Consider the following 21,985-nt stretch of genomic DNA (forward strand, 5'->3'; position numbering starts at 1 on the left):
GGCTAGGTATATTATTTTTAGTTTTTAGTCTAAAATTCTATACTATTATCAGCCTTTGAATACAAAAATGTGTTTATACATAACCTTTTGAACTATTCTAAAATAGAAGTTTAACCTCCCAATTTTATCATTAAATAAAATAATGAAATATAAAAATGTGATGAAAAATTCCAATATAAACACCCTTCCAGCGACCAGCACCAACAAGTTCCAAAATATTTTGGAATTTATATCATAGTTAATTTCTTAAACTTTTGTAGTAGGTACCTACATCAATTAAAAATCTTTTTTGTTAAAACATTAATACAGGCACGTATCCGGGGGAGGGGGGTCCATGGGGTCTGGACCCCCCCCACCCCCCCAAAAAATTTTTGTGCACCGGCACATAAAATCATTAGGGCTTAATAGCAATAGGTTTTATATATCAATTAAGTATAAAAATTGTACTAACAATATATTTCGACCCCCCCAAAATAAAATCCTGGCTACGTGCCTGCATTAATATGCCGAAAAATTTATATTCTTGTTAAAGATCCTGAACTTATTTGATGAATGTACGTTGATTTTAAATTTATGTTTTTTGTCTGTATATTCATGATAAGTAGTCGAAATAATTCATCAATTTTCAACATGAGTATTTTTTTTAGAGTTCAAGAAAAAATCGAATTTTGTGAAATTAATAAATTATGGTTCGTGGTCTTAAGTGGATGGCAGAGCAGGCAACGTCGATATTAAACCAAAACAAAAAGCAAACTGACAACGTTGCATCCGACGATGATACATTTTACAGATTACAGCGCACCGTTGAATCCGTGATAACTTCAATTTCAATTTCAAATTTTCAAATGAATAATGAAAACATTCGAAATACAAAAATCTAAATAAATTGTACAGAAAATTTATTTTGGTAAGGAAGATGACTGTCAATCTAGTCCAGGAGTTCGAATACACAAGCAAGTTCATATCTTGCGTATCCGTTGAAAATTCGTTCGTCTTCTCGACGGACGAAGGATTGTTGATTATTGTACGTCTATCACAGTATTCTATATAGTATAATTTCGTTCCCCGTGCGTTGGGATTGTCTTACAGATTAGGCTATTTTTATAGGACATCCAGTCAGACTTGTTCAGGCCGTCCGTAGACTATAAGGTATTTAGGACGTTAATTCCATTCTCGAAGGAGAAACCGTTTGAAGATAAAAATTTCAAAGAAATACGTTACCAAGGACCAGTGGTGTGCCAAGAACACAATTTAACAGTGTATCCCAACAGTCACAAGTAAGTAGGTATAATATGGATTTGTTTCTTATTGTATTAATGTGTTATTAACGTTGCTCCTAAGTGATTCAGCAAACTAAAATAGTTGAGATTAATTTATATATGTTTTACATACTATGGGAAGATTGATAGTTTATATAACATCTTATAAGCTGCTGGTATTAAGGTGCATTAAGCAGATATAAACACAATATGTAAAATCATGCAAGATTTTGAGGATTAATATAGTTACTTTCAAGTATCATTCACCGTGGTGATCTTGAAGATCTTTTGCATAAAAAAAAAATAACAAGAATTTGCCGCGATAGCCCACAAACCTTAGAATTTAGTGCAAGATACATTTATTTTATTCATTTTTTTCATTTCTCATAAAATTGTATCCCTGTATCAAAAGGTTCAAAATTAGTTCTTATTTTGTAAACATATGTTCTTATTTATTTTTACGCTGATTTTTAGATGTGTATTTAATTATTTTAGCGCATTTATGCTGTTTTTAGTAATTTTTAGAATATATTTCAATAAAGTAAAAAGTATAAAAATCAATAAAGGAAATGTGTTTAAAAAACTTAAAGCTGTAAACAATGTGTAGTTATTATTATTTTTTAAATTTAAATTAAATTAAGAGAATATTAAAAAGTCATTGTTAATATTAAGAAGATTAGAATTCTTATCTTAAGTCTATTAAAATGTATTTGTAGTTTAAAATATATTAAGTAACAAATGTATTTAACATAGTTAAAATAACTAAATTAATCATAAAGAAGCTTAAGGTAGATGCTTTTATTAATTATTATATTTTATTTCAGTTGGCATGTCATTTATATGGGAAACAACAGCAATATAGTGTTTTTAGAAAAAAATAATAATAAATGGATAGAAAAATTAAGCGACCTACCTCAAAACTGGTTTTTGATAGTATCTAAGAAACCTTGTTTCATAATAGACAAAAAGAATCTTAATTTTTTTAAAACTGAAAACCGAATTCTTTATTATTGCCGTGAAAAAGAAAAATCAGTACAAATTAAAAGTAAGATTTCATTACAAACACAAATTTAATATTATTAATTAATTTCATTGAGTAATATGTTATATACTATAAGTTATCACTACGAATTGTAATAAATTAATGATATAAATTATAAAATATATAATATTTATATTTATATTTTATTCAAAATAAGTATGACCACTTTCACACATGCATATTGAGCTGCCAGAATTTTTGGACCATAAAAATCGGTGCTAGTGCTCTACAATTGGACACCGTTTGCAAGAGGGGATGCACAGTGGTGGCCAGTTTTTGTTGGTTGAGTGGTCATACTTATTTGGAATACACTATAGTCCCATAGTGGTATTTGAGTTGTATACACAATACCCGTTTAATAAATCAATTATAAGATAATTAAACCAGCATTAATTATTTAATCTATTTTTTTTATTACTCTATAATTTCAGATTTTGTTTTTACTCATTCCTTGAGACATGAAAATAAAACAGACGTTTATGGAACTATATGTTGTCATTTAAATAATATGTTAACATTTTGGTCAACTTCATCAGAAAAATCAATTTTTTTGCAAGAATTTGAATTTCATACTGTTTCTATAAAACATATTAAATGGTTTCAGATATCAAGTGAATTATGTAAGTATAATATTATGTAAATATAATACATTTTGTATTTTATGTAATTATGCGTAAAAAAAGTTTGAAAATAATTTATTTGTTTGATATTCTTAAATTCATTTTTTTTTTTTTAGTTTGGTTAATAGTTTCTTTGACAAATGGTCAAATTTATGTTCATGAAATATTGAAATATCCTAATATTCACCGTACATTTATCTTGTGGCCGGACGAAGACTTTGCCTGTGTAAAAAATATACGGGTAGAAAGTATTTCAAATGATAAATGTCTAATATTTTTTACAAAAATGTCATTTGTAATAGTGGTATTGTATTCATTATCCGAAAAACAAATTTTATCAACAAAAAAGGAAATGATTCCTAAGACTGCAATTATAGTTGGTAATATAATTTTTTGTTATTATTTTTTAATAACCTTATGTTTAATTATCTGAGAATTGTTTTATTAACAACACATTGAGTCAATATTAATTTGTCAAGTCGAGTTCAAAACTCAAAATTGATTGAGTATTGAAAAGTGTCTTGTGCGCATGAAAATTACAGAGTTTCAACCTTAATTTAATTGGTATTCTTATCGAGAATAAATTATACCATTCAAGCAATAGTATATACAGTGAAACCTCTATTAATGAACACCTCTCAATAGTAGACACTTTTAAATTCCCAGGCAAAAATGTATGTACATAAAAAGGAGTTTTTTTTTTGCACATGGCGCTATGTCTTGGAGTAGACACAAAGGTCTAGTTCTGATGCCTTTTTAGCAAAATTTCTAATGAGCACCCAGAGGTTTCTGCCATGCTCAGGTGGAAGATGGTGATTTCTCTCTCCAGACACCGTGACTGCCGTCCATGACCGTGGTTTGAACCGCCGACAGTGCACATTCAATCGATGCCTTAGAATGCTTGGCCACTCCATCCCCCATAATAGGAGTTATAAGTTCTTAATAGTGGATCCTCCTAATAGTGGACGTGGACACAAAAAACTGGTAACAAAATTAAGAATTATCTCTCATAAATGGATACAATACATGTAGATATCATTACAAAGAGCAGAAAAAATTTACAGAATAAAAGATTACAGGTATTTTTAACTGTAAATAAACATTATCATTTTTTATTCTCATTTTTTTACCCACTTTTAAATACATACATATTGTGTATATTATAATTAATAATAAATTACTCTGTACCAAAATCAAGGTATGTATATAGCGTCTCCTTATTGTGGATATATAATAATTTCTCACAAATGTCCATTATAGAAGTTTTCTCAATAGTGAAAAACTCCCTATAGTAAAATTCCACGTTTCTCTATGGCCGTCCACTATATAGAGTTTTCATTTATTACAATAAAGAATATCATATCAATTCGAGTATATGAACTCGGCTCATGATTTTTTTTTTGAAATGGAGTACTTGTCCAACTATATTATTTATTATAGTTATGTTTATGTTTAGGTTTTACAATTGTATTAGAAAAAAATTTGTTAATACTAGTGACAGATGTTGGAAAATTTATTTGTTTGTATTTTTCTGCTTTAAAATCAGAAGTAACTTATACTTTAAAAATAATAAAGAATAATTTTAGTGAACAAGTGCAAAACTATACTTGTACATCGGTAGTATTTTCAAAAAATGAGTGTATTTGTGTTCTCACATTTCAGTAAGTTCAAACGTTTTTATAATAGAAATGATTAATTGTGTATTAATAAGTTATATTACATTTTAGGTGCAACATAGCCAAGTATAGTAAAAATGATGGTCATGTTAAAAATAAATTGCTATTTTGTGCAATTCCTGAAAACTTGGTGGAACTTGAAAAAAAAATTTTATCAGTAAATGATTGTAATTATGATAATGTTACTGATTGTATTGAGACTCTAAGGTACTATGCCAAAAATAAAATTATAACCTATTAAGATTATTTATCTTATGTTTATTGTGTGTTTTCAGGATTAATAGAATGGATGACAAATCAAATAATGTATGTCAGTTAGATAGGAAATCATTAGACAAATTATCCATTCAACATCTTAAGCTTATTTATTGGAATATAGCCTTTAAAATTAAGAAAAATGAACACGATGGAAATATTTTACAAGAGTTACAAATTTTACTTCATACTCGTCATATGATTAGTTATTTTTCTAATAAGAAAAAAAAATTTAAAAAGGAAGATCAATATTATTGTTATACAATGCTATCATATTATATGAAAAAACTATCTGTAGAATATGTCCAAGTTAAAGTAGATGCGGCTAATTTGATTGGTTCTTTTATTGATGCTAAACATACTTACTTTTGCAACACATGTGAACGGATTTTGTCAACATTTACAGATTTCAGAATGTTTGTTTGTGAACAAGGACACAAAGAACTTAGATGTCCTGTTACTTTAGGACCACTCGGTATGCCAAGTTTAGTGTGTTCTATGTGTTTTACAATGGCTAATGTTAATGCAGGTAAGCATTTAATCTGTTGTAATTTTTATTTTTTGAAAAATATATTATATTTGTATGACATGATAAAATCTGTAAAAAAATTCAATTGATTAAAATGATAGTTAAAAAATTAAAAGTTGTATCTAAAGTATTAGTCGTCCGGTATGGAGAAATTGGTGTTTGGATAAATATTGGGTAATCAGGTGCCCAGTGACAAAGTTGAATACAGGGGGCTCAGCCACACCATTAAGAGATATAGCGTTGGGCTCCAGCGCTATGAAGTATGAATACTGAATAGGTACTGTAGTTGATAAGTCACTTGATTCTCAGTATAGTCTTTAATCTTAAGTGTCGATTCGTACCGATATAGAATAATTAACAAATTATAAGATATCACGGATATTTATTGGTGATAATAATAATATGTAATATGATACAATAAATATATCAGTCATAATATTAGTGATCATATAAGTAGTCATAATATAAATAATAAATTATCACATTAACTGAAAAATAATTTAAACCTTTTTAAGATTTTGATGAATTTTGTCAAAATTTGAATTTTAAACATATAAAAACATAATTGTGAGTCGATAAACAGCTAAAATTATAAAAATAATCAAAATATTGTTTAAAAACCAATGCTTACTTGTTTAATTGTTTTTACCTGTTACCTATATGACTATACAATGTTATCAAAAAAATAATTTTAAAACTTATAGTATTTATATAGTATTTATAGTTTCATTAAAATTCTTTTTCGCAATTTAGCATTTTCTATACATGATATAATCTTCAAAGTATTTCAACTCATTTCAAACTAAAGGCATAAGAATTTTTTATGTCTTTTAGTTTTTAACTAAAAACTTGAAAATTTAGTACAAGGTTCTTCAATTATCATAAGTTAATTTTAGTGTAAATAAAAAAAAAAAATTTAATGTAAATCCTTAATTTTATTTTATGACTGTAGTTTAGTTAAACTTTAACATAGGTACTAACCTACAATGTTTTTGTCATGTATAATTTATTGTTGATATTAATTTAGTTTTACATTTTGTTACAGAAAATCAAAGTTGTGTTTGGTGTTTTGGAAAATATGTACCTAACAAACTACTATTCTAAGTTCAAGAAAATCAATGTCAATAAACAACAATTGATTGCTTTCTCGTTGTACATTGTACATTTATACATAATACATTAAATGTAATAATACAATCTGTTAATAAATGTCTTATTTATTTTATTTATATTTGTATGGTTAAACTATGATCTCATTTAAAATATTCCTGATTCATTTAGTACTGGATTGAGAGCGCTGCAATCTACCAAGACAATATAATTTGGATTTTTTTTATTAATGAATTTCATATATTTCTTTAGAAGGTGTAGTAGTACTCAAAATGAGTGTCAAAAGGCCATATAGATCTTAATTTAGTTGATAACTATTCTCTATTTCTCATAGAAATAATAATTATAGAAGCTATCCATTAATTATTATTTTAGTTATAGTTTATAACTTTTATTATTATAGTTAATAAATCGCTCATTTTAGCATTAAAAGCATCAACCATCATAGTATCAACCTTTTCATAGTCCAAACATGAGTTTTAATTTTCTGTTTTTATTAATAAGTTTAATAGAGCGTTTGTTATTATAATTATATTTTATTATAATGTGCCCCGGATGATAGGAATGAAAAATATGTGTAAAAAAATGGATAATGAGCTCCACGAATATTTAAGTGTGCACTATGATTTGAACGTGATGTGTGCATAACGGTTTACTAAACAAAATTTAAATAATATAACAGTTACTAGGAAATATGAGTGGGATTTCCTGAATTTTGTTATTTTATTTTATTGAATTGTTAAATTATTATATACAAATTCAAATAAAATTATATATCTGTAATACGAGTACATTACTTTTTCTAAGACAGTAGCGAGAGTAAAATTTCCGTTTAGAGCAGTAAAATAAACCGTGCAATACGAAATTTTATAATTGATAGGCCTGATTTACGGGAGTAGTTATAAATACTTCCTGTGCTAACTGGTGATTACATGCATTTCCCGCTATATTTTAACTTCTGCTTGGGAGTAAAACTTGATCGGACTGTGTCTGTGTGCTTATATAACTTTCATCTGTAACTATCAGTCTTGTTAAGAATACAGCCTTGCTGAAAATAGGGGGATTCTACCTAAAAGTCCGGTAAAAAAACTAAAAAGTCCGATTGTCGTAAAATTCGACGAACAAAAGTCCAGTTTATTAATTAAATATATTTATTTTTAAGCAGTGGCGTATTTTGGTTGATTTCTCCAGGGGTGTCACATTTATTGAACCTCAAAAACAAAATTTTTAGTATTATTTACTAATGTAAAAAGATACCTATTGAATTAATTTTTTAACAAATTAATATGTTAGGAATTGACAAGAAGTTTTACATTTGATAAAAATAGTATACTATAAAATAAGTGACAATATATTAGGACTTTTTTTTAAATGTCGGGGGGTGTCAAGACATGGAAGACACCCCCCCCCCCTAAAAAAAAATACGCCACTGTTTTTAAGTATACATTTTTCAACTTAAATCAATGTTATAGGTGCAATAAAAGTTAAAATATGACATTTCAATTTTTTGTCAATATAAATATAAATTAACTGCCATTGTATTATATTAAGTCCAATATCCACTGTATATATGACAAAAGGATTTGAAATACCTATAATGTCATAATGTTTTTCCTGACTTAAAAATGAAATGTTTTATCATAACCTATGTAATGTATGTGTTTGGGGACACTTTTAGTTGATAGTCTCCGCAACTAGCGGGTGAATAACAAAATAAGATTTTATGTTATTGGGTAATGTTGTGACTATCTATATGATAAATAAAGCTTTAACACAGACACAGTGGTACAGTGGTGTACATAACCATAATTACAAGGCTACAACTAATACGCGAGATTACTTTATAGTGGAATCATGAGTGATTGCCACAAAACTCCTCGAGTTTTTGTTAGTGGCTCTCAGAAGAGGAAATTGCAAGCAGAACGTAACAAGAAATCTGAAGAAACTTTAGCTAAAACATCCAAACTGTTCATTTTATTTTTAAATAATTTGGGGCCAGGAGGCCCCCACTTCTTTAATGCCCCGAGGCCTCCACTCCTCTAAATCCGGCCCTGATTATTGGGTACTTGAAACTAAATTGAAAGTTTACTTGGTTGATTAATGGTTTCTATAGCATATTTTTATGTTTGTATAGCAATATAATGGTTCTATTTTGAATGTTGACAGAATCTTCTGGTGTTATCTACTAATTAGTAATCACTAATGAATACTTACTTTACCTGGTTACCTACAGGGACTAAAATTGTGTGTAGTATTAGGCCCTATTACACACTATGTTTAGTACGAAATTCTAAGTTTTTAATTCAAAATTTAAAAGTGTGTAATGTCTGTAATAAGTAATAACTAATAAATATAGTAACTGCTTTTTTCTTAATTCTATTTTTGATTGATTGTTTGATATAAATGAATACATTTTTAAATGTTGTACAAATACAAAATAAATGCTTGTGACTTGGTGTGGCGCGTTGTATGGCTATCAAATATCAATCATATATAGCGAGTTATATTAGATTGAACTGGTCGAGCTACAAAATGTTCAGTAGAAGTTGACGTTCCTGGTATTTCATTTGAATCACCATGTATTTGGGATACAACAGTCTAAGAAAAATTATTGTTTTATTTTAATATTAAATAAAATAGAATTTATTATTTAATTTATAATTCTTTCGTTATTGAATTTTATTATTTGTATTATAATACCTACCTTAAACCTCTTATAATAAACAATTATAAAATTCTTTTTTATTATTATTATCTGGACGAAAAGGATAATTTTATATAAGATAATAAGAATAAAAATTTAAGTTAATTGGTAGGTACCAAACAAATTTTTAAATTTTAACTTAAATATAATACTTAGGTACTCACTAAATTTGAATTAGGTGCTGGGATTATCAACTTTTTCATCTAATCTTTTCTTTTATAGATATGTCTACTACAACATGTTTCAAACGTAGATGCATAGAAAAAAGATTGTTTGATGTTGAAGATCGATTATAATTCATATAGGTAGCAGTAGAGCACAAGTCACTTTTAACTTTGTCCCCAGTCAAAGTAAAATAATACCAAACTACAGTGGATGATTTGCTCATTTTTGAAAAACAAGAAAGTTTTCCAGAAAATATAAACATTAAATATTAAATTTTTAAATAAAAAAAAAAATATATAAATGTCTTTTAATACACGATTACTCGAGCAAATACAAAACACTACTCTATGAAGACGTACGTGACAAATGAGTTATTCGTAACCAATAAGATTAAAGATATTGTACCAAACCAATTAAATACATATTTAATATCCGGAGGCTGGAATAACCGAAGTCTAGAGTGGCATATACACATGGGACTTGGCAATTAATCGCCAAATTCAAACGTATTTTATTTTGTGCGATTTATCGGAGTGTTTCTAAGGACCTCCCGTCACCTACCGGCTCCGGTCGCCAGACTCGATGGCCGTTAGTGTGGTCACTCGTTCAAAAGTTATGTGAATTAAAAGTTGCAGTGATTACGCGTGTATCGGCATACGCCGCTACGCTCCACGGCTAATTAAAAAGCAGTGTTGCGCGCATGCGTATTAACGTAAAATCGCAAACTTTGGATGGCTATAACTTTTATACGTTTTATAATAGTTAGGTTCTCGGTAGCAAATAGTGTAGCCAGGATTTTGAAAGGGGCGAGGTTAAACAGTTAGGGGAATGGGCACCGGGCCCAGCGGGCCCAGCTCTTGTGGGGGCTCCACAGGCCACAAATTATGTAATAAAGTCTAAAGAAGTATATATATGTTTATATAAATAATTAATTAATTGATATTTGATATACATGACGAAATAGGCCATGAGAGGCCCCTATAAATTTTGCACCGGGTTCCGAAAACTATGAGGTCGGCACTGGGGTTGAAGTGTAAATTAAACCAAGTTTTTAACAGGAGTTTTCGTAAATAAATTATGCATTTATTAAGGGGTAAAAGGTAATAGTAGGAATAGGTTAAACACCGAAAACCTCACGCCACTGGTGAATACGGGAATAGCATCTATAACTTCCGAATTTGTAGCTAAAAATTTGTATTTATTTTAAACCATTCCATTTTAATTTTTAACTGGCTAACTATTAAATTTTGAACTTTACAGTACACACGGCTGGAACGAACTAAATTCACCAATCTGTACTCCCTCTGGATTTTATATGTGGGAAATCATTTAATCATTGAACTTATCGACAACATACTGTGTTATCGGGTGATCGGAAAAAAAGTCCCGGAAAAAAAAGTCAGTTGTGCTTCGTATTTTAGTGTGTAAGTGTAATGAATAAAATGCTTGTACATATTATATATTTGTCATCTACCATAATAAGTAATAAATAATAGAAAAAAAAGTTTACTGGAAAATTTACCAAAATACTATTATTATAATTATATTAGTACCTTAAATGTATTTATTATTGACTATTTGACATATTAATTATTATTGACTATTTATTAGTAAGTAATTAACATTTTTTATATTATATGACTTTTTATGTATTTATAGATTTATCGGGACTTTTTTTCCCGCGATTCGTGTTATCGCTGTCATAAAATCCGTTTTTGATAAAAATTATTGTCACCTGTCGGCGAATCGGGAAAATTGAAACTATATTTATAATTTGTCGGCAAACCAAGATGTCGGCAAACTAGACTGTCGGCGAAATGGGAATGTTTCTAAAATATTTTAAAACTGGTATATTTGTCGGCGAACTGAGTTGTCGGCAAAGTGGGTATGAACCGTTTCCACGTCGTCACTGATCATTATATTTTTTATACTCACCATCGTCAGTGGCCATTATCCAGTCAGTACCCTCGACCATTGACATAATAATTGATAATAACCTAACCATGATAATTTACTACCAAGTTGAGGGTGAATGACCTGAATGATGGCCCCAATGTATTGCACGTTAAGGTATAGGGAATGCGCAGTCCATTTATATTATGTCAATGTCCTCGACCCTAGAACAGAATTCAGAGAAGATATCTTCCCAACATCGTAATCTACTTGATCTAGTATCTAGTGTATCTACAATTATTATCCGGTCTTGTAGAACATAGCAACTGATACTGAATGCAGAATGATGAATCAATAAATACATGGACCTATAAATATATATCATAAGTTTAGATAGGTCTATGAATAGTATGAATAAACTTTCTTGTGTCATGGCGTAAGCGGCAAGTGTATTTGTTCTTCCAAGCCGAGTGGCGGGCGACGTTATCAGTATCACGAATTCGCGACAGACGATAATTTCTATATTGTAAACAATTGTACAAAGCGCTATAGCAGCTCCACTAGCTTCAGGCTCCTCTCGTGACGTTCGGCGCCGAGAAGGAATCCAATGTGAAATTACACCAACAACTACACCTAATCTATTCATTCCGATTGTTATTTATTTAATAATATTGTTATTATGTCAATCGGTAATACACTAACGATAATAACGTTATGTACTCAAAGTTTGCACATAGCACAACGACTGCAATCTGTTGTTCCTACTGACCGTCCGTCATCGTCAGTCTCTGTATAACGTATGTCAACAGAAATTATCAGTGGAATCGGTTGCCACTTGCCTTCGTTTAAGAAATCCAAGATTGTGACTGCTTGGCCGCCCGCGGCTCGCCAACAGAATTGAATCACCACTGGTCTACCTCAGTCCAATTTGTTGTTCTCATACTTGGACTGCAGGCTAGTTGGACCCCTGTGAACATAACATCTTGACGGTATGTGTTAACCTACATGATAAATTGTTTACTACATTACTGTTACTATTTAGTGTGTAGCCTTCAAGTTAGATGTGTCTATGTCGGCACTGGATAAATTGTTGTTTGGAATATTTTTGAAATACCGTTTGCCCAATGACAGTTTTATCATTCATAAGTCTACTAGTTTACTTAGATAAATTTTAATTACAACTATTCTTAATGTTTATATATATATTAGATATACATACAATATATTCAATAGGTATTCATCCAAGATTAACATTTAAGATTAACTTATCACCATGATTTAAAAGTACCTAATCCAGCTTAATTCTTATGATTTTATAAATAAAGTATATAAAAATATGTTGTTATAGTGGTTTTTATTTACAAATCAATGAACAGTAGGTAATTTTGTTTAATATAACTATTATTATTTTTTGTTATAGTATAGATATGATAATAGTCTAACATCAGATTTGTTTAATTATACTTTTAAATACTATGTTATAATATTTTATTACTGGATGCCTAATTTAATTAATTATTTCTAGAATGAATGAAAACATCCCAATTTTATTTTGTTTTTAAATTTGTAGATTATTATATTATTATAAATTTCAATTAGGTATTTTTACTAATTAAAATAAAATTTGTTTATTAAAAAAATTATAAGTATATACGGTGTCCCGCGAGGATTTACCCATTGCAATATCTAACGAAATAATGGAGTTATCAAAATTCCGGTTTTATTATAAGATTCACAGGGATAAGAACTACAATTATTTCATATTTTAATGTTTTGTTAAAAAAGTTAAAAAATATAGTTTTTATTTAATTATTTCAAAAAAAATTAAAGATGGCCATTTTGTAGAGTTTATTTTTCTGAAAATATTGACGTTTCAAAATTTTATTTTCATTATTTTCCTGATTTTTAATAGTTTTGAAGAAATAAAATATGATTATAAATATTTATAATTATTAGGAACACGGAAAGTGTTCGGCCCGATGTATGGGAATGCGCGCAGCGTGTCGGGTCACATGTTTGATAAAATTACGGTGTTAAATAATTTGCAATTTTTCTCGAAACTAAAAAAAATATTAAAAATCAAGAAATTAATGAAAATAAAATTTTGAAACGTCAATATTTTCAGAAAAATGGCCATCTTTAATTTTTTTTGAAATAATTAAATAAAAAACTATATTTTTGAACTTTTTTACCAAAACATTAAAATATGAACTAATTGTAGTTCTTATCCCTGTGAGTCTTATTACAAAACTAGAATTTCGATATCACCATTATTTCGGGAGATATCGCAATGGGTAAATCCTCATGGGACACCCTGTATAAACAAGTTGAATACATATGTGAATAGTTACTTATATATTCATTCACTATGATGTGTGTTTTTTCTATATTTATTCACACTATCAAAATAGTAGATAATACATCAATGCATGGGAAATTCATTACCTAACCATCATTATTATTGTTAAAACTGAACAACTTTATATTTGTTTATTATTTTCTATCTTAAACATATAAAAACAAAAAGTAAATTTATGTACCAATTTTATGTTAAGTTTTTAAAAAAATTATATTTTAGCTATTTTAGTAACACCTAGTACCTAGAAAGTATTTATGTTTGATTTTATAATCACATATGTTTTAGCATCATTTTTGGTTTGAAATTATCACCATGTCGAGTTATAATGATTATCAACATTGGCCTCAAGAATCTACATCAAATTCAGATGAAGATGAATTGTCATCTCCTGAAATTGAACAAGATGATAGTGATGATGATACTGAGTCATCTACATCTAGTACAAGTACTTCAGCTACAAGTAGTAGTGGTAGCAGTCAGTCAGGTTCAGATTCTGAGAGTACTAGCACTGCTGATGAAGATGAAATTATATCGTTGAAAACAGAAACAGTGATTGCCAATAAAACTGAGCTTAGCTTACCAGCTGGAATGTGCGAAGATGAAGAAGTTTTCAAACAATTGTTTTCTGTTAACTCTTGGGTATGCCTTAGTGATCAACAAAAGCAACATTTAAAGGTAAATGGTATTCACAAGCTGTTTTTTTATTTTTCATCAAATGTAAAATCTTCACACTTAACTTAACCTTCACTAACCTAACTTAGGTACATAATAATTTATAAAAAAATTAATTAATACAATTTGATTCTATAGAATTTTTTACCTACATTTTCTGAAAATGATTTAATGGAAAAAGAAATTACTTTAAGAATGCTTTTTGGTGGACAGAGTTTTCGGTTTGGTGTTAATCCAATTGATGATTTTCATGATAAATTAAAAAATGGACATTTTAGACCTGATATTGTCAAAATGAAATCACTTTTACGACGATCACTCAAAAGAGAGTATAGGTAAGAATTATTATAAATTTTTTTACTTATGTTTTAATTATGATAATAGTTTTGTATTAATATTTCAGAAAAAATCAACGGATATACAACTTCAATATGTTAAAAAAATTAATTTCTGGGCGTAAAAAAGTTATTGATGTTTTAAATGGTTCTACTACATCTATGATAAATAATGGAGGTAGTAATACTATGCATCAACAAGTTAAAAGGAGATATTTCCGAGAGCTTTCTGATATTAAAAATTTAGTGGGGGATGTCTCCGAAGAAAGTTCAGATAGCAACTATCAAGGTTAAACATTTTATAATTTTTGATTAAAAGTTTTTATTATTTTAAATTTTTTTAAATATTTAGAAGGACCACCTACTCGTTTGGGTAAAAAACAACGACGTAATTTAAGTATTATACAAAGTTCTCTTTCACCTGAACTTGAAACTATTACTTCTACCTTAGCTACTTTTCCTGATAAAATAGATTTGTCTAAAGTAGCTTTGCCTACAAGTAATCCATTTGAGCCTTCTGATGATATGTATAAAGAAATGTTGATATCTCATAAGAGAAAAAAAAAGAAAATGGAAGAGGTGTGTTATTCTAGTTTAATGTATGTAGTAACAAAAATAATAATATATGTATTTATTTAAGGAACACAAACGAATGCGATTTGACCATATAAAAGAACAAATTCATCCAGTAGTATCATCAGGCACTGAGAAAAAGAGATCAGCAAATAGTGACCGGCCTCGTTTGAAACGTACAAAACCTGTTAAACAACAAACTCAGTCAATCCAACCATCTCATCAGTCAGACGCACAATCTCCTGTTCAACTTGATGTAAAACTTCCTGTCGCCCAGTTAGATGTAAAAACTCCCGTACAGATAAGTGTACAACCTCAAGTGCAGTTAGATATACAGCCTCAAGTGCAGTTGGATGTACAGCCTCATGACCATTTAGATGTACAATCTCAAGTGCATTTAGATATACAACCTCATGTGCAATTAGATATACAACCTACTATGGAGCTAGATGAATTACATAAAATGTCATCGAAGCAAGAAGATAGGGCTCTATCAGAACCATGTAGTATTTCATACGCCAAAGAAGAGATACTACATAATGTAGTTTCACCTCCACTCCTTTCACCATCGCTACATTCACCATCATCACTGTCAATTTCTTTATCAAATATGGCTGAAGAAGAATCAATTAAGACTAATTTGAATGCAATCAAATTAGATCCTTGTACTCCTATTCTAACAGACTTTTTAAAAATCGAAGAAGAATTAACATTAAATGATCCTATTAAATTGGAACCTATCAGCTTAACAGCTGATGAAATACGTAAAGCAGAAGAAGGTCAAGCTGCTGCAGCAATGTTATTAGAACAAATGAGTGATGTTGAAGAAAAGTATAATCCTCCATTAATACCTTCACCACCACTTCCATCACCACCACCATCACCACCTCAATCACCACCACTCTCACCATCTCAATCACCAAGACACTCTCCACAACAACTGTCTGATTCTAAATTCAGTCCACCCACCTATATTCAGAGAGAATATCATCCAGAAGACATGTTAACTAGTACAGTGCAAAACATAAATACGGAGTAATTATTATTTATAATTAGTAATTCTTGACATTTTCTCATGAGTTAACATTATGGTACATTTTATGAATTATTTAGATCTCCATCTAGGACAGTACATTCTTGTTTACACCCTCTAAGTGCAAGTGACTATGGTTCTAAACAGCTATCATTATCACCAGTATCTACTCCTAGTAAAGCCATAACAGATTCTAATTATGTTGGATCTTTATCAGAGTTAGAGGGTTTTCATGTTTTAGATATTAAAAATATGTGTAATGAGGATTTAGATCTGAAAACGTATGTTAAAATTATTTATTTAATTATTTACTGTGTATTATATTTAAATGGTGTTGACAATATTTTACTTATTTCAATTATACATTTTTAGACCTCAAATGAATAAAATAGTTTCTAGTTTCTTTGCTCTTATAAGAGATATAATCTGTGCTACCTGGGATTACCGTATGGATATGACTGCGCTAAATGAACGTGTTCTTGATTGGGTGAATTCTACATTTAACAACAGAAAAAATCCAGATTGGTACCACAGTTTAACTTTAAAGACTTGGCCTAAATCACTACAATCAGCTATAGGTTTCTTAGCAGGACATTTCCCTGGTAATTTTTTTTTTATTTCCTTAAAAAAATTCCATTATTAATTATTTAATATACCGTTTTCTTTAGAGTGGCAACCCGAAGATTTTGTTCCTTATATTGAATATAAGCCTAGCTTGGATATTTATCAATGGATTGGTGCTGGTAGAGATTCAGATACTCGACTTGGAGATTTATGCAATTGTTGGCTACATAATTTGAATAACATTAGCTCAAAATTGAAGAGTATCAAAGATGATGTAATTGGTATTAATAATTCACCTATACCATCTACCACAGATATTATTTCAACGATTGAGAGGTCTGAAACTGATACAACAATTCCTTTAACGTTACCATTATTAGACACATGGATAGTGACTCCTTCTAGTGTTGAAGAACGTGCAATTTTCCAGGCTCAAGTAAACTAAAATAAATAATTATTATGAAATAAAAATTGTTTGATTGCAATTACATTTTTATTACAATTTAGGAAAAGCAACGATTTTTAAAACCACATCGTTCTTTTGTTTACCAAATGCATGGTTATGAGTCGGTTGTTGGTCCTGTTCGCGGAATTTATAATTCATCTAATATTCACAAAGCAGCTCGTGGTCATTCCTTATTGATTGAAAATAGACCTCATTTCATATCAATATTGGTATTAGGTAAACTATTATTATTATTATTTATGCTTTTGAAGAAAAAAAATACATAAATATCAATATATAATATTATGCAATTTCAGTTCGTGACGCTACAGCTAGATTACCGAATGGAATGGGAACTCGAAGTGATATTTGTACCTTACTTAGAGATTCACAATACTTGATGGAAGCAAATCTTACTGAATTGCATAATGCTGTTAGTGGGGCTTTGGATAGATTGCATTATGAACATGATCCATGTGTTAAATATGATCCAAAACGCAAAATATGGATTTACTTACATAGAGGGCGAAAATTAGAAGAATTTGGTATGTATGCAATATACCATAACTCTATATTTGATTACCAAAAGATGGTTACAAAATTAACATTTTTTTCATCATGTTTAATTTTTTTTTTTATTAGAAATATCCATTATGTTTCAGAACGTTTGCATTTAGAACAACAAGGTGCAGTGAAGATGAAATGCTGGCGAAGAAATAAAACACAAAAAAAGACTCTAGAACCTAAACGTACTCCAAATAGAAAATCAACATCCAACGTTCTTTTAGAATCCTTATCAATGTTAGATTTACCTACAAGTTCGACTTCAGATTCTATGCCAAGTTCAAGCACATCACCAGTGTTGTCTGATATGCGCAACACTCAAGATATGACTAGCATAGACCATTCAAAACAATCAATTAAAGCACCCCGGGTTACCAAAAATCGAAAAGCGCCTACACAGACCATGCAAATGACTGATAATGCAGTTGAGCTAAACATAGAATGCCCAACACTAATTGATCAAAATAATACTGGCTCTTCCCAAGTATTTTCCATGCCTGTTTCAAACCATATTTCAACAGTTACAACTAGTAATAACTCAATCATAACTTCTAGCAATATTCCTAATCAAACATTTTCTAGCAACATTAGTAGTAGTCAATCAATAATTACTAGTAATAGTCAGCCAATTGCTAATAGTTTCACCTGCCAACCAATTGCCAGTAATATAAATAGTCAATCAGTTGGTACTAATATTTTAAGTCAGTCAAAAGTTGGAAATAGTCTAAAAGTAATTAGTAGTCAAACTGTATCCAATAGTGGACAGATGATAAACATTTCCCAAACTATGAACAGCAACAATCAAGCATTTATCAATAACACTACAATGGTTGTAAACAATATTTCCTCAAATGTATGCAACTTTTATTTTTATTTATTATTATTTTTAATTTGAATGTATTTTTAGAAACAATTAATATCATCTGGAGATCTGATAACAATTGGCTCTAGGAACAAAACAAAACATGTTCAAATTACTCAACCAGTTCCTATTGGACAATCTTCTGGTATATTATATTATATTTGTAATTTGTCATTCAAATGTATGCAATGTATTCAATATAATAAATTTTTTTATTTTAGGGCTTACAAATTATCAGCATGAACATCAACTCAATATTGCCAAACCACCTCAAATCAAAGAACACCAACGCCAGATATTAGTTTTAAAACAAAAGCGATCAGATCAATCAATATCTAGTTATGAACAAAATACAACTGTTGTTAACCAAACTGATACTGGAAAACCACAAACTGTTCAACATTTTATTCAACTACAGCACCAACAAAAGTTGCAGAAACAACAACAAATACAACTGAAACTTTTGCAGCATAAACAAATCCAGCAGCAATCTTTGCAACAAAACAAACAGCAAGTCATTATCAGAAAGACTGATGTGGATGATAAGACAGAAGCAGGAGACTCTGAACAGCCCCAAGTTATATTCTTAAAACAGGGTCTAAGAAATGTCCAACAACAAGAAACACAACAGATAACACAGCAACAATTACAACAATTATTGATGTTAAGGCCACAACAACAAGCAGGGCAACAGGCTCAGGTTGTCATGGTTAAACAACAAGGAAATGATCAGAAATCTATTGAACTTAAGGTTTGTTGTATTTTATCTTCGTCTTTTTATTTTAAATTTATATCTTAGAAAACATGTAACATATTCTTTGACAGAATTATCATTTAGTTTTTGTTCCTGTAATGAAAAGGTTTTTTTTTTAGTAAGCTCTGTCAATGGGTATAAAACATACATATTATTTCTTAGAGGTCTTATCATGATTTCCTTAATAGTAATAAATAAAAACATAGTAAAAATACTAAGCAAGCTCATTAGTTTTGTTACCAAAAAATCTTGACTTTTCCCAGCATAATATATTTTTGTATTTAGTAATTTATTAATGTTTTAAAATTATTATTTCAATACAATACATGTGAATGTGATGAAACATAAATCATCACTGGAAGACTCAGTTTTACTCTTTTTTTTTTCTTTCTTTAAGTATAGTTTTAAATTTTCTCTGAATAATGTAGAGTATTTGGTTAAAATCAATTAACTAGAATAAATCTAAATTTATTGTGAAAATTGATTTTATAAAATTATGAATAAAATTGATATGTCATTTTGAGTTTTTCATCAGAGAACTCAACCAAGTATCTAAGATATATTTTTAAATGTGTGATATCTATTAAAATGTTAATAATTAATTATTTTAATTTTAATCTAGCCAATATTAACATCACTCCGTGGTACAAAAATTCAACAAAATCCAGCAAACACTGCTAATTTATTGGTACAAGCAAAACCAGCTGCTCAGAATGTTCAACAAAAAATTACTAATCCCCTTGTTGGCAAGTTTATGTCTAATCAAAGAGCACAATTACCTGTTGACTCAGTTCTTGCAAATAGAAAATTATCTGGTGTTCCTGGTTAGATAATAAAAAATTTATATTAATTTATCTTCGTAAATGTATTCTATTTATTATTTAGGTACTCCATTGCGAATTTCTGGAGTGCAGACTTCTAAGAGTGGTCAGCCGCACTATACAGTGGTAACTGTTGCTCAACCTAAACTTATGACATCCAATCAAGCAAATATTGGACAAGTAATCAATCTTTTTTCTATGAGATTTTAACATAAAATTATAATAGTATAATTAATTAGAAATTACTTTAAACTGTATTACTTTTATACTTAAATGTATATATGTTTATATAATATATAGAAAACACCTACTCGAATATCAACTATAAATGATCGTTTAAAATCTGGTGAAACCAATCAACCACAAACTGTACGTGTGGTTCAGTCGCAAATTAGTGGAAAACCTTTATTAGTTACTAATAAAGTAAGTATATTTTTTGAAAAGTAATTAGTTTTGTGATGAAAAATATTTTTAGTGAAGTTTTTAATGGTAAACATGTTTTTCTTCAAAAATTCAAGTTAGATAAGTATTAGGTGAATTTTTTAGTTTTTCTTTCACAAGGTTGTTAAGAGGACGTTACACCCGCATGTGTTGTCTCCGTCTTACAAGTGCGTAACATTGTAAAGAACCGAGAAAGCTACAGTTAAACTAATAAACGAAATTATCACCACAGTAGAATTTTGTATGTGCAATATCGTTTTTATTTTTTCGATATCAGAACTACAAAAAAAGTAATTTATGGTTAAAAAACACAAAATTAATGTATTATGAAACAATAAGAATTTTTTTTGTAAAAGTGATATCGAAAAATAAAAACAATATTGCACAAACAAAATTCTACTTTTTATGTAGTGAAAATTTTGTTTCTTAGTTATAACTGTAGCTTTCTCGGTTCTTTACCGCGCGAAACAGTTTTTGCAATGTTACGCACTTATAAGACGGAGACAACACAATATGCAGGTGTAACATCCTCTTAAATTGATTATGTCTTGTGATCATTATTACGTCAAATAAAATATTATGATTGGAGTTATAATAGAAAACATTGAAACCTTAAATTCATATAAATATTTGTTAAATTAAATTAATTTTCATAGGCACAAATTTCATCGGCTCTTTCTGGTATATCAACATCATCAACAGTAGTTAGTTCTACTGCTAACACTTACACTGTAGTACAGCAAGGTTCTCAACAAATACTTGTGCCTGCAAGTTCTTTGAAATCTTTTCAAGGGCTAAAGGTTATACCAATATCACAGCATAATCTTAAAGGTTTATATTTTTACGTCATGCCTGTTTCACATGAATACATATCGTATACGTTCATGTGAAACAGATCTTAGTTTCCTATCTCTGTACAAATTTTACTTCAATAAAAAATATGTTACAGGGCGATCACAAATGTTTGCTCGGATATTAAATTCTGACAGTGTGAGACCTGTGTTTATTCATCAACAGTCTAATCAAGACTCTAGCAGTCAAGGACCAACTGAATCAAATACTTAACCTTTGTGGATAACAGTTCCTTATTAATTATTTTTTTATTTATATACATTTGTTATACAATATATTATAATGACCTGATTTATTATGAACCATAATAATGTTTAAATATGACTTAATGTTTACTTTGTGTATGTAGTCTGATTGTTACCTACTTTTTTGTTTTATATTTGTATGCTTCAATAAACTTTATTATAATGATATGTTGTCAAATAACATAAATATGGTTTTTAAATTAATTTTTTTC

The 21,985-nt window shown here is 29.1% G+C and overlaps 2 protein-coding genes across 5 annotated transcripts; both read left to right on the forward strand.

The window, feature by feature from the left end:
• The first annotated feature begins 792 nt into the window (after window positions 1-792).
• On the forward strand, window positions 793-6,610 carry LOC107173036 (uncharacterized). 3 transcript variants are annotated; one of them, XM_015523389.2, is made up of 9 exons: window positions 793-1,024; window positions 1,108-1,277; window positions 2,084-2,304; window positions 2,733-2,921; window positions 3,038-3,301; window positions 4,378-4,582; window positions 4,649-4,804; window positions 4,873-5,381; window positions 6,427-6,610. In XM_015523389.2, exons 1-9 carry the CDS (start codon window positions 917-919, stop codon window positions 6,483-6,485), a joined length of 1,881 nt encoding a protein of 626 aa, XP_015378875.2. In that variant the 5' UTR covers window positions 793-916; the 3' UTR covers window positions 6,486-6,610. The 3 variants fall into 3 exon arrangements, with proteins under 3 accessions (XP_015378875.2, XP_089077098.1, XP_089077099.1); XM_089220972.1 differs by lacking the exon at window positions 793-1,024 and having other exon boundaries at window positions 1,140-1,281; XM_089220973.1 differs by lacking the exon at window positions 793-1,024 and having other exon boundaries at window positions 1,149-1,285.
• A 5,178-nt stretch (window positions 6,611-11,788) lies between these two features.
• On the forward strand, window positions 11,789-21,960 carry LOC107173055 (uncharacterized). Of its 2 annotated transcripts, none has more exons than XM_015523414.2 (19): window positions 11,789-12,242; window positions 13,898-14,287; window positions 14,423-14,619; window positions 14,688-14,908; window positions 14,972-15,198; window positions 15,260-16,227; window positions 16,306-16,506; window positions 16,598-16,827; window positions 16,894-17,225; window positions 17,297-17,471; window positions 17,552-17,779; window positions 17,897-18,627; window positions 18,706-18,805; window positions 18,882-19,411; window positions 20,037-20,238; window positions 20,300-20,415; window positions 20,536-20,658; window positions 21,333-21,507; window positions 21,626-21,960. In XM_015523414.2, the coding sequence occupies exons 2-19, from the start codon at window positions 13,925-13,927 to the stop codon at window positions 21,739-21,741; spliced, it is 5,235 nt and encodes a 1,744-aa protein (XP_015378900.2). In that variant the 5' UTR covers window positions 11,789-12,242; window positions 13,898-13,924; the 3' UTR covers window positions 21,742-21,960. The 2 variants fall into 2 exon arrangements, with proteins under 2 accessions (XP_015378900.2, XP_015378899.2); XM_015523413.2 differs by having other exon boundaries at window positions 11,790-12,242; window positions 17,897-18,651.
• Window positions 21,961-21,985: the final 25 nt, after the last annotated feature.

This window comes from Diuraphis noxia, unplaced genomic scaffold, assembly GCF_037042655.1.
Source record: "Diuraphis noxia isolate RWA-SAM2 unplaced genomic scaffold, SU_Dnox_SAM2 contig0002, whole genome shotgun sequence".
In the NCBI taxonomy this organism is placed as follows: Eukaryota; Metazoa; Arthropoda; class Insecta; order Hemiptera; family Aphididae; genus Diuraphis; species Diuraphis noxia.